Below are 19,998 nucleotides of genomic sequence, written 5' to 3'. Positions count from 1 at the left end.
TCAAGAGGAAGGTTTTAGTATATAATTTATTAGGTTTTAGACAAAGCGGGCGGTAACAATTAATTGTTACTCGATTAAGATGAAGATCATCTAATGAATACCTATTTAATTTGCATTATTATCATATTAATATCCAAATGCAAAAAGACGTTATCACAAAAGAGTACCTGAGTTTAATAAGTGACCTAAACAGTCCATTTATTGATCACATGGTTGATATATAAAAATATACCAAAATACATTGTATTCTTCGCGTCTATTTTAATCCGACCTTCGATATTTAAGGCGAAGACATTTATATATAACCTTAAGGCAACATCAATATTAAGACCAAGATAAATGTGAAAATGCTCCGATGTGCCTGACGTTTTAAAAGGGATCTTGAAATATTTTACAACTCATCTTTTCGGGATATCATCAATCTTGTGGAGTATCGACGTACTTTTACATTGTTCACGAAAATTTGTTGTACTTTATCAGCTAATGTATTGGTAAAATTAAATACGATTATAAAGACTGAACTGTTCAAAAGTACATTTTGCTTTTTCTTATACATATTATTACCATCTTAAAGTACCATCAGAAAGTATGGCAAGTGATATTTTTATTGAAACGATCTTTTTGTACTAATTTCACTGTTGAGAAATCTTTTTTGATCTCTTCAGGAAATCGAACCCGAATAATAATCTCGTTGCCGATACCATGTTACTCTAATTTCTACAGCTTACTTGAATAATTTCTGATTGGATTCATACGTTTAGATTTCCACCAAATATCAAAGAGAAGTTCCCAACTTTATGTCTCATAACTTTACGCCTATAAATCTTCCCATAGCCTTACCAAGTTTGTTTTGTGAACGTAAAATATGTCGTAAATAATGTTGGCTAACGATGCCAAAATGATTCTCGATATAAGGCCGTATGCGGATATCTTGGTTGGCATTATAAAATTTAGTACAGAGAGAAAGCAGTAGATTTAGAACATGAGTATGGTAATTCACATCTAGAAAAGTAAACACGGATTTCAATATAAAAAAGGCATGCCCATCTTGCTTTTCAGTCGTGTGAATTCTATACAGATACAAAATATGTAACTGAAATGTTTTCTACATGTTACGAGCGATTTTCTTACCTTCCCGCCAACAATGCTGACACCCAGTGGGGCCCCGGGGCCTCTCTTGAGCGTGACGCGCCGCGGCGGGCCCCAGCGTTGCGCGGACGAACGTCGGTCGGACGACACCGTCACCGTCATGTTTGGTACGTAGCTGAAAATATACGCGTGTGAAAATATGTTCTATCTAGGAAAACTATCAAAGATGTGTCATCATCAGACAAATTGAAATAATTATATTGCTCCTATCGTTAAGAAATAATGTATTTCAATGTCAAAGTAGCTTTTGGTTCTTAAAAGTATCCACACATCCATATCAACACAATATCAACACGCACGCATCCATATCAACACAATATATTATATTATTTGTATCTTAACAAAACATATTACGTAACTGCAAAATATATTATTACGTACTTTTAAAGTCCCCAAATTTGCCTATATTTCGATCCAAATATCTCATTCATAAAAGATTAATTCGTCACAATCGACACTTATTGTCGCAAAAAAATGACCAACGAAAACGTATCAAATTGAACACAAAACTTATTCAGTATATTCATCCAACCTTCCTGGATTACTACAATAGCGTACAGTGACTTGCAAAAACCGTTTCACATTAAAAAGTAATTATGGCAATATTTTCTGAGTATCAAAGCTAATAATGCACATAAAGCTTACTTAAGCTTGTCTTCTTAGTTCGTCCTATTTTTCGACTATTTTTACATTTACGTTATTATAGGATTGACACTGTTTGTTATTAGTAATAACTGCCATATTATCATTCATCAAACATTCACAATACCATTTAACAAAAAAAAAATGTTTTTTTTTTATAATTACTCACAGACTTAGTTGATAGTTCATTCACATTTTATACAGTCCTCTTTTTATTGGGTCTAATGTATATTCATTATTCAATACGTAGGATTAATTAATTAATGCAATTTGATAAACCTTCCTCGTTTTTTAACCTGACTATCTCGAAAAATTGATTTTTGTTGTGTTATGTGAAAAGCAAACACTAATTTAACATTATTTCCTTTAAGGTGCCAAGAGTAAAAGAAATATTTGCTTCAACAAAACAAGTCGAAAATAATAAATAATTAACTCTTCAGCACTTTTCTTCACAACTGTATGGGATGCAACAGTTCAATCACTTAACACGACACGGCCGGTTGCGCACGCCCACACCACATGTTGTTATTTGCTCAATAATTATTTTATTAATAAACACTGATATTCTTCAACAAAATCATTACTTTTTATATTAATAATTGAAACATCATTTATCCAGTACATTTAGTTAATAAAAATTCATCTATGGACTATGGAGTAGCTTTTCACCCGCGCCATTAAAATAAATTCCCATTATAATGAGGTTTTTGACTGCTGATAAAATAGCTCCTAAAATATCGCCCAGTACAAAATCGTACCATACAATGGCTCGATTGCGACGTGAAAGAAAGACAAACAAACAAACTCACTTTCGCATTTATGATATTATAGTAGAGACATTAATAAAGACTGGTAAATATTGCACATTACCACAGACATTACTATGAAAGACGGGTTACATTCTGTGATTTTTTTCAACCTCGGTACCATTTTATTTTACATGCAGATTATTCAATACAGTATAAAACAGGTTAATAGACTATTAGGGACAAATATCCGGCTTCGTCCTCTTTATAAAAAATAGAACAAAAGAATTATACGGATTTTCTGAAAACATTGCAATTCTATTGTTTTCAATTGTTATTTTTCTAGCTCTACACTTATTGATTGACTTTCTCATCGATAGATTATTCTGTTTAAGGTTTATTTCATAGATTCAAGATTAAATCAAAATTTGATACAGTTATTTACAATTACATACCATCAATTATTTATGTTCACAAATTAAGGTGCATGTTATTATGAATGTAGGATAATTTCGACAATTGATTTCCATTTCAAAGGGTATTTTCATTGTGAAAATTGTAGAAATTTACTATGAGAATATGAATGATTGAATACAATTGCTTTCATATTTATTACAATAATCAACTGCAACATTAATATTGCATTATTGTAATGAGCTCTCCATCCGCAATGGGGCTCTCCATCCTCAAACCCAAAGAAATTATAAATAAATATTTAAACATTGCCTGTTATCAATTATTATAACATAGTACATATTGCATATTGATTCTAGTAACTCAATAATAGTGAATAGAAACAACTTTACATAAATGTGTCCAACTACTAATTACTGACGGACATTGTTTAAGTATCATAAAATTTATCTCAGTCTAATACATATTAATTAATTATGTAGGCAATTTAAAGGTCTACCTATTCCTAACTTTGGTAGCTCACATAACATCTAAAAGGATTTTTTAATGTTTATTTGACATGGCTTATGGCTCTCACAAATATCAATCTAGATCGGGCTAATTTTGTTTCAATTTTAACATCAAAAATACAAGTAACATTTCTCGTTTGAAAACGAGAGGAATTAGTACGCTTCGTTAAGCGGATAATGTTCAACAGCTCGATGCTTCCATGAATCTGATCTCACATTTCTAGCTATCCAGACACCTTTAATTTACTTTTGAAATTGTTTATTCAAGAAAATATAGTTTAGCCACAATATAGCTTTGAATAGCCACATTCAAATCAGGTCATCCGTTTCGGAGCTACGATCCTACAGACGAAAAAATCATACGTCCTGTCATGTACGATTACCTAATCGTACACGTTCATAAGTAAATATGATCTACATACTTATATCTCACACTTTTTATATAATCATAATACATAAACGATCATACGTTCATATAATAAACAATATATAAATAGTAGGTTAGTATAAATAAACATAAGTAAAAATCAATGTGTTAAGCCCTACTAGGGCTTCGTGGTAATGCGATAACACAAATTCTTATAGACGACGTTACATATTCCTTAGATAGCATATTCTTAGATCGATTCAATGTGGGTAGAATTTTCTATCGTTACATAAATTATTAATAGTATATCCGTCTCTTTCTTGCATTAAATGATTAAACATTGAGGTAGGTAGAGAAATTGTTTGAAATAATCCATACTAATATTATAAATGCGAAAGTAACTCTGTCTGTCTGTCTGTTACTCAATCACGCCTAAACTACTGAACCAATTTGCATGAAATTTGGTATGGAGATATTTTGATACCCGAGAAAGGACATAGGCTACCTTTTATTGCGAAATATGTACCACTGGCGAAGCCGGGGCGGACCACTAGTCAATAATATCTGAGAAAGTGGTTTGCTAAAATTATACTTCATATTATATTTTCGTACCAGTTAATTTCTGATGCAAAACATTTAAATCCGTAAGAGTTCAAAAATAGATATTAGAAGTTCTTTAAAATATATAAAAAATAACCAATATTACCTTTTAAAATGTCACCAATACAGAGATGAAATTTCAGCCTTACAAAAGTAGTCATCGAACCTTTTATCCAAATTTAGAAACGTTATTTATAATATGCGAAAACTCTTACAAATATGAAATATCGTCGTCTTCGATTCTAGACCCTGGCGACCCTAATATATTTCAGGCTTTAATGTTTTAGATAAGGTGTCAAAGTCTGAAACATATAACATCCATTCAAAACATACCATTTGAAATTTGTATAGATTGTCTTATATATAAAATTCTCGTGTCACAATGTTAGTCTGCATACTCCTCCGAAACGGGTGGACCGATTCTCATGAAATTTTCTGTGCATATCGGGTAAGTCTGAGAATCGGCCAACATCTATTTTTCATATGTACCACGGGCGAAGCCGGGGCGGACCGCTAGTATTTAATAAAAATCCTTTCTTGCTATATTATCTAATAAAAATCCGTTTATTAAAGCGTTATTAAAATACGTTATAAATATATAAAAAGGTGTAATAACCTTATTTTGAAAATGATAAAATCTTTATTCAGCAAATATGAAATAATGTACCTACAATAAATTTTTACTGAAATGGAATCTTTATGCTCACTTATTAAAAAAAATATTTACCGCTTATATTTTGTTAAAGCTACATACAACATCCCAACATTCACACACACAAACAATACAAATTAACAAAAATCGTTCATTAAAAACTTACCGTATTTTCTATCGAACGAACACAACACTACATCGCAATCGGACCTCGAAAATTCAAGAATAACCGAATTTTATCGACAATTTGGATATCAACGTTGAAATAGCGCGAGATGTCAATACGTAATGAAACATTGAGGTCGGCTAACCATAATTCAATTATCTGCATTAGCAATTTTCTTTTAGTGATGCGCGTTCGTGACGTGACTAATCGATACTTTTATGTGCCATTTACAATAAGTGGGCTTCTGGAAAATGTATCTACAAAACCTGATGCATAATTTCCTCTATAATTGTCGCTCTCCTTTTTACAGATTGCAAAAAATAATTTAATATCGCTTTCTACTGTATTGTTATTTTTTTAATATCTTCGTGCACATAAACAATGCATACCTACTTATTTTAATATTAACAATATTAGATATTTTATTATTTTTATTAAATAAGATAAAAACTACTAGTAATATAGCCCCTCATTACTTGTATTTATTTTACTTCAATAAACAAAGAATATTGTTAATAATCGATATCGACAAATTTCTCTAACATCACTATGATAATAATATTAGCCTGTCCGAATCTCTAGAGTCCATTTTGTCGATATATTGTGTGCATGCATTTGATGGAAAATCTTATACATGTTCTTTAGAAATTCATTATGTTTAAAACCAATATTATACAGAAAGAAATGTCAACAATGTTTTAAACAACAAAAACTATTTAAATGTACATATACTTATGTTTTACACTTAAGTATACATGAGGTTACTCATATACTCATAATAGCGAGTTACAAATTAAGTAATATCAATGAGCAAAAAGCAATTTTTATTTATTTTAATGAGCAAGCAGGAGCTTTGTGAGTGTCATTACTCATTAGGCATAGATATTAGATATAATATTTTTAATGGCACTAGTAAAACATACGAACATTTATTATAATAACAACAAACCCTTTTTCTATTCAGGACCTATGTTCTTAGATTTAAATGTCGAATCTAACCCAAGATATCTGTGGATTTAGGGTACACGTTACGGGCTATGTAATTCAAAATGTTGTATTCACCGATCCGTGGGTCTAGAATACATTGAAGATCTTATGTAGTTCCAAATGTCTGTTCTGTTCTAACCTAACCAATTATTCTGGGTCTAATCCCACAAGTACAAGTCTTCAGTCTTATTTCAATTATTGGTATAATAGAATATACCAATTTTCAAGTAAGTATCAAACATAACCCATTTTTTTGTGTGGTGTCTCTCAATGTTAGCCAGAAGGGCTTCTACATTTTAACGCGGACGCGGGGGTGAACTGAAGGTTCACCCTGGTAGCGACATGCACAAGGGCGTCCCCCCTTGACGGGGACCACGAACCTCGGCTTGAGCTGTCGCTTGAGTGGAGGAGGCCAGATTAAGGGCCCTAATCGGACGGGCAACATAACCCAACATTTGCGAATTATTATGCGTACTAAGTGTTCATTTGCAATTTTTAAAACGTTTTTATTAACTTCATCTGCATGTTTGTAAGTTTGTATATAGCCAACTTCTTGGGACTCGATTTTGAACTTAAAACGGACAGATTTAATTCAAACTTAGTACTCTTATCAAGGATCGGTGAAAATGCAATCATTTCATACGCATGTCTTATTATAGCGTGTTTTCTTAGTTTTTTTTAAGAAATAATTTCATTCATATCATATTCATATTTTTCGTAATGCGTGGGATTATGTAAAGTGTATCTATTTGTTATTTGGCTCATAACACATATATATCTCAACGCTTAGTCGTTAAAATAATCATATATGTTGTCACCTTTTGATGTAAAAATGGATATATGGATATAGAAATAGATAGATCAAAAGAAAACGAGAAACTAGGGAATTACGTGCCTGGCTAAATAAAAAATATAAAAATTCATTCTTTAATGGATTATGCAAATATACTATTTTCATATAATCGTGACGATAGAATCACAGTATTACAATATTTCCTATAATAATACTGTGATAGAATATAATCTGATGATTCCAATAATTTTTGCCAATAATTATCGTCAAAATTATAATTTAGTAAAAGATTTGTTGTACCTAGTGTCTCTATTATTTATGTAACGTAAAGTATTATTGTATATTAGAAGACACAATTAATGAATTTGTGAATATTTAAACCATATTTTACCTCGTGTTAAAATTAAGATGATGTAAAGAGATAATGCTATTCTGTAAATTGACAATTACCTACTTCAATTTAAACATTAATCACTTTCAAACTCAAACTCAAACATGTATTTATTCAATTAGACTTTTTCGAGAAGCACTTTTGAAACGTCATTACTCATTACATATATATTACATTTACATACATTTACCACCGAATCGGAAAGCAGTATCTATGGAGAAGAACTTTTTGTTTTAATTAATTGATATACTTACCGATACGACAAAAATATCGTGACGACATTATATCAACCGAGTGCAAAGGAAGTTCAATTCGTTAAAGTGGACAGTTCCCTTGAGTTTTTTGAAAGTAATTGAATTTTATACAATTGGCCCAGCCCACTAGGGATGGTAGAAATTCGTTATTCATATTTTATTAATTAAGACTAACTGTTTAACCGGGCTCCGCTTTTCCGCAGGCACGCCTGTAGTTGTGGTTTTTTGGTAAGTCTCTATATTGATGTGATCTATTAATTATTAAGATCGGAACATTTTAGTATTTAGCAACATAAAACACGAGAACGGCTCGACCTGCTATATTTCTTAACGTTTTGTGAGATCTTATGGAATGAAAGCACGATAAAGAGGCAAAAGGGCAGAACAACATCTGCTGAGCTAAACCCGTCTTTCTACTCATGTGGCTAAACTGCACTACATAGTAGGTATAAAACAAAGTCGCTTTCTCTGTCCCTATGTCCCTTTGTACGCTTAAATCTTTAAAACTACGCAACGGATTTTGATACGGCTTTTTTTTTAATAGAGTGATTCAAGAGGAAGGTTTTAGTATATAATTTATGAGGTTTTAGACAAAGCGGGAGAAGCCGCAAGCCGTAATCTAGTATACAATAAATATAAAAATATTAAATAATCCACGATCGTCGGAACCCAAATGCGTCAGGGATTAAAAATATAAACTATAGGCGCGCTTATGCTAATTCGCTCATTTGTAAGCAATTTGCATTATTGTCCTATTGCTTGTGGCTGTGTTTAATTCGTTAATTAAACTGTATTCATTATTCAAATAGTTTTTAATCTAGATATTTCCCGTAATTGACAAGCCATTTCCATTGGGCATTGACGTTTAGACTACAGGCCCATGTTGAAAAAATTATGGGTCATTTCACATTTGAAACACCAGATGACCTATCTAGAACGATATATACGTATAGATAGGATAACATTCTAGATAGGTCCCCTGATGGTTCAAATGACCCATAACTTTTTCAACATGGGCCTGTAGTCTAGTTGGTATTAAATTAATTATTTAGTAAGAAACCATGTACAAAAAGAGACTTGAACACTTTTTATTCTAGTCGTTTCCACTCAATTGGATTTGTGTGCAGTTCAGATAAAAATAATATCTTTTTATTCAGTCATAATAATATGCTACCAGGTTTACTTAATGATCTAAGTACCAGGTACCTATCCTATACCTTATTTCTGGTCACAATAGTTTTCCAGGAAAGCTATCGGCGGATTACTTATAAAAACTATTCCTGCAAATTCAACAAAAAACGATCGTAAATTATTCTCTTGCAATGAAAATAAATTGGCGTTAAATGATAACTCATTACATAAATCCAGAAGTCATACAACGGATATTTTTGTGAGTTACGATTTTAGAAGCGTCATAAATTTTTACGGACAGTAAAATAATTTAACGGCACTCGGAAACATCAACTACACCTACAATAAAGTTGTTTTAAATCCACCAAATGTGATTCTGCTCTCTGGTCATCAAAACCATCAGAACGTAGGACTATTTTAATTATTAAAAGTTTTAAATAATAATAATTTTTTCTGGAAAACGAGCTGTTAAAGTAGAATATTTTTGAGATCAATGAAATTTTTGAAACGTAAAAAAATCTCACAAGATTAGAATAATAATAATAATAGATACTAATTTTCCAAATACCGAATGGGTAGTTATGAATTATCATTTAAAATATATCAAATGTTGTTTTTAGTATTTTTGTTTATGATTTGCCCACTCAGCAAAAAAATATATAAAAAAAATACTCCACTCAGGATATATTATCATGATAATGGTTGCGTTTTAAACTTGTACATGTAACGATATTCTATATTTAATCGTATAACTAAATTGCTGTAAGTAATATATCATGCCGTCCGCCCACTAAAGTTATATCTTTAATGCAATTATTATGTTATTAATAGAGGAAAGTCACCAAATATGGAATAGTATCCTAATATGGAATTCCTTCATTTCTCTAAGACTATAAGTATGAATCGCAACATTCGACCATCTTCTGTTTCATTTGGTGTACTAATTATCGCACTAACACCATCGAGTTAGTTGCGTGAACGGTTTACGTGTGGCAGGGGTGTTTTGTTTTGTTGCCATGCAGAAATTTTTTAAGGTAAGTAATAAATGAGTATTTACCGGCTATTATGTTTGTTTACATAAGTGTTATACTATTTAGTATATCGGCATTATGTTTATTTCACCATTTTGTGATCTTTTGTCTTTAAAATATTGTGAATTGAAAAAATATTTAGAAGAGTTTGAACGAGTATAAAAATCCAAATATGGACAGTCGTCGGTGTCTAATTATGGAATACTATAAACTTGCTATTATTTCTTTAAAAACTGTTTGTAATGTTTGTTTTTAGAATGTCCGGTTCACAATCAACCTAACGAAAAATCTGGGATTAAGAAAAAACGGCACAATCTATAAAATTCGTCCAGGAAAAGAAAATGGGGTATTTGAAAGCGGCATAGGATTTCCAAGTCCCTAGGACAACTTTATTTCATCATTATATTTCTATTTCTTCTTTATTTTATTATCTTCGTTATTATCTTTATTAAGAGAAACAAACAATCGAAGAAAAATAAGGATGATAGTGAAGAAGAAGACTCTGAGGAACTAGACGCTATCCAGTTTAATGAAGGTAGTGGACATGATGAGTTGATGGACCAAGTGCCTTCTGACTCTGCAAATGCAGAATGTAACATACATGCATCAGCAGAGTCAGGAGGTTCTGTTCAAGACTTTTTTCCATGGATCATGGATGAAAGTGGAGAAAGTTGAATTAAATGCTTGATGTATGGGCTCTGAACACATGATGTGTTGGTCCAGATGGATCTGGATTTGTGACTTTTGCAAGTAATTACGTAACTTCCTTCATTTATCACAATATGTAACATTCATTTAATTGATCTCAAAGATATTCATTACATTTTTGTTATTGTTATGTTGACTTATGCTTATATTCCATATATGGGTACCTATTCCATATTTGGTTACTCATTTGAGATTTTGTTTTTTGTGTAAGATTTTAATTTGATTACTGATATATTTCGTTAAAGGCTGTTAATTACTACTTATAGATGTATGACTGACCAGTAAAAACAATAAACTGATTTAATTTATGTAAAGTTTTATTTTTATATCCCAAAAACAAAATGGTATTCCATATTTGGTTACTTTCCGGTACCATTACTGAATTATTTTTGTAGTTACTTAGGCAGAAGGTTTCTTGTAGAGGCTACATGGATAGCCTAAACTTAAAAAAAAAACTATTACAACTCATATATAATATTATGTATGCATAATACGTCATGACTGGATTATTAAAAACAGTTAATTTTATTATTATATCATCTCTGTGCGATCTGTATTGATATTATAATCTGATTACACTATCCTCTTATTCTAAGAAGATTATTCACATTGGGTTAAGACGTTAAAATTCTGAAGATGTTTCCCTAAACATATCCGTATGTACATTCTTCATTATATTCTTTGTTCAATTGAAATTAAGTAATGTTATTTGCTTCTAGAACGGCCCAACATAATGTTAACAGTAAGATTATGTTTCATATTCTTCTAAAAATATACCATGAATTTAATTGATTAGAAAATTTTTCTTTATCTTTTAATTAAGGTGCCATAGAAAAGTTGTTTATTTATATATTATACTTACCTTAAAATAAACTGGCTAAGAGCAAAGAGAAATTATTCTTACCTGGGTCTTCTAGAAGGCACAAGAAATTTCAAAGGACCAGCTGACTTTCTTCGTTTTCTCTCACCAGGCACCATCAAGTAATCTTCGCAATCTGTCTCCGAAGCCGGACTATCCAGGCTCAATGACGCAGGAGCCGACATTCGTCTAAGTGGTCTTGCTTTAGGCGGCTCTAACACATCTCTAATGACGTCACAGTACTTGCACGCTGCAGCCGCTATATACGCCTTTGTTAACGCATACGCATAGTTCTCTAAAAAACACTTATGACATGCCGCATCATACGTCTCTTGGTCACTCGAATCTTCACTGGGATCCTGCTTCTTCATCTGCATCTTCTTCTCCATAACACCTTTGTTATTTTCCAATATCTTCCGCTTGTCCTCTCTACACCTTTTGTTTTCCTCTTCAAGCTTTTTCCTTCTTATCTCTTCCAAACATTCATCTTGGTCGTTGTAGTATTCGATACATCGACGCTCATTCTTGGACGGCTTAGTCGGACTCTTTTTCCTAACCTTTTTATTGCACGTAATGTTAACATTAAGGGGCTCTATTCTCAACGATTGCATTTGTTTAATTATATGTTCCTCTACATATGGATAAGACGACACATCTTCTATAGAATTGGCAGTGTTCTGATCGTTAATCGTTTTGGCACAAGCATCGTTGTCTTCGTTTCTAATAGTTATTTTATCGTGTTTATCTAATTCTTTGATCTCGCGATCGCCGTTGATTTTATGACCGTTTTTTTCTGTACACTTAACGGATGTCGAATCGTCGTCGAGACATGTTTCGTAACCGTCTATTTCATGGTCAATGTACAACAGCGAATTGTTTTCTTCCTGGACGGATATTCGTGTAGTTGTATCGTAAAAACTCGTAGTTTCGTCTGTTGGTGAGTTTAAGCATTCTTTCCAGCTTTCGTCATTCGTTATTTTTTCTTTATTTCCATCGCATTCTTTCCAATACTTTTCATAGCTGATTCTCTCTAAGCCAGTTGGTGTAACCGCGAACACCATTTCGTCGGACGTAGATATATCCTTGCTGTATTGCTTCGATAGAGTTTTATCGCCATTCAATTCTCTTCTATCTGCAGACTTACTTCGAATACTTAATTCTCTTGGTCCAGTGCGTACATCGTCTTCAGTTATTGTCATATCGTCTTCTTGATCGTCCAAAGAGTCGTCAGATTTCGATAGTTTCAATGCAACGATCCCGTTAACTTTTTCTTTGTTTTCCTTATTATCTATGTTTAATATAATTTTATCGTCTTCGAGAGATTTATCTTTCTTGTGTGAGTCATCAGTGCTTATATCCGCTAGCGCTGATAACTCGTCATCTTTGATCGACGGTTCTTCAGGTTCTAAGCATATTTGGACCACTTCAAGCCCCTCGCCATATTCTTGCAAACATTCGTGAAACGAATCCATTCCTGTCTGGTCATCCGATGCCAGGGAATTAATGCACTCCTGTTGGATAACATTTAGAATTAATAAAAGTATAGCAAATTGTCTCTGTTTTAATAAATTATTTATGTATTTCTTGTGTATTTTCTTTTGAGCCTGGCTCTACACGTGGTTAGGACGTATAAATAATTTGGGTTAGGACTGTATAAAACAAAATAGTTATAAAAGGATAATTCAGTGTTTAAAAATAAAACAAATACTTCGTTTTTATAACATTTATTGCAACACATATGAAGCCAACATTCAACACATATTAAATTGATTCACAACAGTCTACTTTGGAATGTTTTTAATCACATTTATTAATTTTACATTATTTCATTAGAAATATACTTCCTATGTTCATTGACAGTTTGACTTTTGTTATCTTAATTTCTATTCAAATCACTGATTTGGAGTTAAGCTTTAATATTAAACGTTATTAATTGAATAAGGGCTGATTTTTCAATCCTTGTTTAAAACTTATCCGTCCAATAAATGTTAGTGAACTTAGCAGATCATTTTTAGCAGATCAAAAAAAATGTGAGTTCTTATCGCGTGCAGTTGAGTTCTACAGTTCCTGATACTTTTTAGAAATAGTTCTGGCGTTTTTACCAAAACGACATTTGAAAAAATTTATCTGCCAACTTCCCGTAGCAGATCATTTTTAGCCGTAGCATTACGTCTTAGCATCACGTTAAGCCGGGTCCAGGTCGGGTTTTTTCAAATGTCGTTTGTTAAGGTAAAAACGCCAGAACTATTTCTAAAAAGTATCAGGAACTGTAGAACTCAACTGCACGCGATAAGAACTCACTTTTTTTTTGATCTGCTAAAAATGATCTGCTAAGTTCACTAACATGTCCAATAAAGTATTACACGATAATATTAAAATGTCACCTGTAAACTGTCAAATGCAAGTAATTAGAATACATTTTCGAAATGGTAGTTTAATACGTTATTCAACGAATAAGTTTTAACCAAGGATTGAAAAATCAGCCCTAGGTGTAGTACAATGCTTGCTGTCTTATTACGAAGGAGTGTGTGGATTTAACAAATCTACTGAAAAAAGTGTGGAATTCTGAAATAAATAACTATAATTTGTTAAAAAATGTATGTATTTATAGTCACAAACTTTTTCTTTTAAACTGTTTGAGACTAGACAGCTTTGCGTGCCTACCTTATATAAAACATCTGTTATTACGTACTATACCTAAGTATAATTTATAACTAGTTATACATCAATAAAAACTTAATACAATTAAGTATATTCTCACAAAATATACATATAATATAGCTACGCTTCAATAACAAAATTATATAATACATAATATAAATAATTGATTAACTTAACAATATGACTAGCAAATAAATTGTTCAAAAATTATTATCACCCATGTATCAATTCATAAGTCTTATTTCCAAGCATATTAAAACGCCTGCAAAAATAATTTAGGCAAGTATTTTGCTCGCATAATATACTACATATTTAAATCAGCTAACACTTAATATTTTTAAGGGGAAAGATTATTAAGAAAGACCTACATGTTATCGGATACGGGATGTGACATATTATATTTATTGAAGTGAAACTTCTTTAGGCGCATTGAGAGTAAAATTTCAACGTTGTGTCATGGAGTAGACGGTATCTTTGAATCTTGACAAAGAAGTTTCACTTCTGATACTTGTGCTCGGCACACATGCTCTTTTTTTTGGATTTTCTTTCGGTTCTTCCGGTGGGGTGGGAACAACAAATGCTAAATAGGAAGTATGTATATAAAAAGCCTGCTTAATTAATACAAGCACAGCGTACAATAATTAATTTATAAAAATTAAAAAAAATATATCATTAATTTTTTTTGGATAACCACCTACATTTTATTAAAATATTTACCTATTTATTTTTAAGGTTTCGTATCAGTACCCACTGAACATAAAACTGTTTCATTTTATTTTTCTATTTATTCAATAATTAATAATATCGAAACATTAAAATTAATTTTCTATTACATTTACATTATAATTATGATATGTTTTAAAGTTCCTGTAATTTATTGTTATATTTTCTAGTGATCCTGAATTTAGATTCACTGGTATAAAACTTTTTAATGTTGTTTATTTGACTCATTTTAGTTTGGAATATTATGTATTATTTATAATATCATAATATAATATTTTAACTAAGTTTCTTATATTATAGACAAAAGATGAATTAAAAACACGAAACTTAACTAAAAAATATTCCTTGGAAATAATTAAAATAGAAAAGAAATAAATAATATTCCACCATATTAAAAAAATAATAATTTCTAAAATCAAAAAAGAATCTATTATTTAGTATCAAACTTACTTTTTTGTCTAAAATTGTATGAAACATTCTTATATAACTAACAATTGACTAAATCACATTGATATCTACAAAACTACACAACCATACATTTAATATAAGCAGAGATTTTTACGTACGAATTGAGAAAATTTACTACTTACTTAACCTTATTCAGACAAAATACAAGCATTTAATTAACGAAGAGACATTACATAGACATTTGAAATAAAAATTAAAAATGCAATAAAAAGACAATACAATTCATTTTCAAATATAAAGCAGATTTTACAATTCCTTAGTTCAATCAAGAGCGTTTTACAAACCTTCGTGAAAATAGTCACATCGAATTTTAATAAGACTTCTATCTCTTCCACTTTTAGATATTTCTCATGAGAATGAAAGATACAGTTAAGAGTTACAATTACTTGCCATACCTACAATATTTAAAAAAAAGTGTGCGTGTACTAGTGTACACATGTAAGAAGTGAAACCTCTTTATGACCTTATTTTTCAAAAAATAATTTACTAAGTATATGCAACTTTACAGAAATACGTCAAATCAAAGATGGCGCGTAACGGAAAAATGTCACGCGTAACGAAAAAATGTTACACTAAATTTTTTTCCAACCCCGATAAAGAAGTTTCACTTCAAAAATGAGATCTCAAAGCCTTTTAACACTGTGTTAATCTTGTCCATACAACATTAGTATTACTTGTCTGTCTGTATTATTATTAGTCTGTGGTATTACATACGTAGTATATTATTTCTAGTCTGTGGTATGACCTACAAACGCATTAGGTATATACAAATCATTGATTTTCTTCAACAAGTTTCTGTCATATAAAAGTTTGACGATAATATTTTGACACAAAAAAAATCTATTCTCGACGTCTTTTTTTCCAAATTTTCAGAAATTACCAATATTCTTACAATTTTTTAAGATTGCAATTTCCGCGGGTAGTTCGAAGGTTCGATGACCTGTTGACAGTGCAGTTGTAACGCCATTATATCTTGATGTAACGACATTATCAGTCGAAATACTTTTGACAAGTATTCCAGACGCTGAAAAAAATTAAATTAATTATATTTTTTATAGGAAAAAATACTGAAAATACACACATCTGTAATTGTTTTTAAATTTGTAGTACAAAAAAAAGAGTCATCTTTGACTTATGTGAGTCAAATGATTGTGAGAGTAAATGTGTGAGTTTATGAGTTATTTAAGTTTTATTCATTGCATTCATATGGTAAATATTTTGCACGCCTCATAAGCGAAGCGTTGAGGTGGGTACTACTGTCACTTCGCGCAAAACATCTGATTTTTCAAACTTAAAATGTCTTTATGTATCATACATTGCACTTGTAAGATAATACATACACACACATATTAAGAAAAAACACTATTTTTACCGTTCATGCTATTTTTGATGTCATTTTTGTTATTTAAACTAGTTAAAAAACAGTTTAAAAAAGTTCTGTCTTGGACGTCCGTGTGTCTGTATGTGCGGATCCTTTTTCTTGTTAACACGATAGCGACCGAAATACTTTACTAATCGAGTCTTTTTTTTTCTCTTACGCTTGAGTATGCTCAGGAATAGAACCCTTTCATTTTTCAGGGTCTGATTCGATGTGGTTTAATTGTTATTAAATAAACAAAAATAATAATTAATAAATATTTATTTAAAAAAAATTATGAGGCGTGCATTTTTGGATTTTCCAAATTATTTCGTGTTTACTACTGTAATGTGTAAGTTAACAAGAAATTCATTTACGGCAATTACATTATGTGTGTATTTCCAGTTAATTTAGGGCCGATTTTTCAATCCTTAGTTAAAACTTATTCATCGAATATCGTATTAAACAACCATTTTAAAAATGTGTTACTTGCCCACTTTTTGACAGTTTTTAGGTGACATCTGTATATTATTGTGTACTATTTTTCCACCCGCGGCTTCGCCCGCGCTGTCAAAGAAAAACCCGCATAGTTCAAGTTCCCGTGGGATTTCCGGGATTGCGTCATTTTACCGGGATAAAAAGTAGCCTATGTCCTTTCTCGGGTATCAAAATATCTCTATACCAAATTTCATGAAAATTGGTTCAGTAGTTTAGGCGTGATTGAGTAACAGACAGACAGACAGAGTTACTTTCGCATTTATAATATTAGTATGGATTAATACTTTATTGGACGGATAAGATTTAACCAAGGATTGAAAAATCAGATCTTAATGTAATAAAGCAAATTAAAAGCTAAGATAAATAAGAGAGAAGAATATATTATTTTTGATCAAATCAATAATTGTGAGAGCATGCAAAAATTGTACACTAAAGGGAAGTTTAAATGCTATTTGCTAAAAAAGGTTTTTCAGTCTTAGAGCGGTAATTTTATTGCAGAGTGTTGCCAGACTTATACATCTAACCTACTAGTGACTAGAATTTTAAGTTGAGTTGAAGACTACAATAATTATTTTGAAGTTCAGGAAAATCTTTTTGATTCCAATTTAAGACGATAAGTTGAGATGCTGAAGATTTTTGAATATTACTATTTGATGCTTATTTGTTGGACTATAATAAATAATTATTTTAATGCATAATTAACGGCAAGTTAAATGCCAATTATTACTTATGCACTTATAACATTAAGTACAACGGAAATTTAAAGTTAGTATGTGACAAAATCTACTAAGAATATCTTTAAAAAAAACCGTAAACGTATATAAACCTGGCAACACTATAAATTCCCTTTATTGTACAAAACTATTTCATTTAAACTCATGAAGTATAAAAATGCATGCACTTTAATAGATACTGCTCTAAGCGTTAAAAAGCTTATAAATAATGTAACTTACTTTTCCCTGAGTGTACAATTTTTACGTGGATCACTTAAAACTAACACTTAATCACTTGTTTTAAGTTACATTGCTTGATTTAAGTTACATTACAAATGTAGCGTATCCAATAATAATTACGAACGAAAGAAGCAATGTATTAAAAACCGTAATTGTTAAATCCCCTATAGTAAAATGCAGATCACTGTAAAATTGTTATCTCTTTTACTCAATACATTATAGAAAAACATAAATTACTCTAAACTACATTTTGTAAACTCAAACTCAAACATTTATTTATGCAATTAGACTTCTTCTCTCTAAATAAATGAATTTGAATTTGAATTCTAGATTATTAATTCAATTAGACTTCTTCTAGAAGCAGTTTTGAATCGTCATTACTTAATTTAAAATTTACCATACCGATTCGGAAAGCAGTATCTATAGAGAAGAACCGGCAAGAAACTCCGTAGATATAATAAAATTAATAGGATAAGGTAGTATGGAGTATCATCATAAAATAACAAAATATTCTACAGTGAACTGCGTTAAATTCATTGAATTATAATAACGATATAGGTATTAGTAAATTTTCCTTATAAATAAATAAATGAAATAAACATAATAAGAACTTACCTGGCTATTTTGGAAGCTAGGACCGTTAGCTCTATCACCACCAATCACTGTGCTACAGGGGAGGGGTTTCGATACACCTATAGTGACGATACCTGGAAATAAATAAATTAACATTCAATATAATTAAATAAATAACAAATAAGCAGTGGGTCTGCCCGAATGTGTTCTGGAGAGGTTTCACGCGTATCGCGATGATACACAATCTGTAAAAACATACATAATATTATTAAGTCGATTTAATATTATGTCTTTTATCACAATGCAGATTTATCGAACGTTTCATGTTCTAATATTATAAAGCTGAAGAGTTTGTTTGTATGTTTGTTTGTTTGAACGCACTAATTTCAGAAACTAGGTACTGGTCCAATTTGAAAAATTCTTTCGGTGTTAGATAGTCCATTTATCAAGGAAGGTTATAGGCTATGTATCATCACGCTAAGACCAACAGGAGCGGAACTATGCGGGTGAAACCGCGGGGAACAGCTAGTGTACACATAAAATTGAATTTAAAGTTGACTAAAATGTCTTACCTAAAATAAAATAGAAGTAAAAATAAAACTAACACGTCAATCACAACAGTAAATTAAATCGTACCTGAGGTTTAATTATCGCAGTGTATTTGTAAAACTTTAAATCTTATTAAACATTGATATGATAAGATAAGAGATCACTGTACAGCAACTGCACACTATATGGCTGGGTTAACCTTTTCAGGAGATATGTTTTTCATATTAGGTACATGATAACCATTTTTGACGTGACCACGTCTTATAATTCGATAGCGCCGGCTGCACGCACGAAAAAACATGACTCATGCGGCGTTACCTCGCTCTGAGGCGTTCCATGTAAGGCTTGAAGTGCAAGCGAGAGCGCGGAACGAGCGACAAAGAAGCACAATTGGACGTTGTCACGTTCAACTATCGTCAGTAAACCGACTTTACAGACAAACAATTTTTTTGTGTAGTTTATAAATACAACAAGCGCATGCATGCTTCTCTTAGAGCTAAGAATATAGTGCAATATTTTACTAAAATAATAGTAGTAGGTAACAGAAAATTTACACAGCTTCTTCTTTGGATTTAGTTCTGTCAATAACTATTTAAAAATTGAAACGGAATTGATTAACGTAATATGATTTGATGAATCTGCCGCATCAGCTTAGTTGGCTTTGAGTATCTATCCCTGCTATATCTAAACAAAATCTTATTACCTTCATCTTAGGCGCATTTTCTACTGTAACCGCCACGCGCGTTACTGCACCACCGCGGACTACTGAACGTGAATAGCCACTTTAACATCATCCCTATTATACTCACCTTAAGGT

The 19,998-nt window shown here is 31.3% G+C and overlaps 1 protein-coding gene across 1 annotated transcript in view; it reads right to left on the bottom strand.

Moving 5' to 3' along the window:
- The window catches only part of LOC149898550 (multiple PDZ domain protein-like), a 161,400-nt gene that overhangs the window by 87,229 nt on the left and 54,173 nt on the right, over positions 1 to 19,998 (bottom strand). Inside the window, exons 16-18 of the mRNA XM_090115041.1 lie at positions 18,675 to 18,766; positions 11,445 to 12,910; positions 1,132 to 1,264 (exon numbers count right to left, since the gene is read on the bottom strand). Of these exons, the coding sequence (XP_089971167.1) occupies positions 1,132 to 1,264; positions 11,445 to 12,910; positions 18,675 to 18,766 (1,691 nt within the window). The remainder of the gene's footprint in view (positions 1 to 1,131; positions 1,265 to 11,444; positions 12,911 to 18,674; positions 18,767 to 19,998) is intronic.

The sequence above is a fragment of the Colias eurytheme genome, chromosome 22 (genome assembly GCF_061535395.1).
Source record: "Colias eurytheme isolate Ceu_HAF_F1 chromosome 22, ilColEury1 Martin Lab GWU primary, whole genome shotgun sequence".
NCBI lineage: Eukaryota > Metazoa > Arthropoda > Insecta > Lepidoptera > Pieridae > Colias > Colias eurytheme.
The sequence above is the reverse complement of the archived record's forward strand: the minus strand, read 5'-3'. Positions and strand labels throughout refer to the sequence as shown.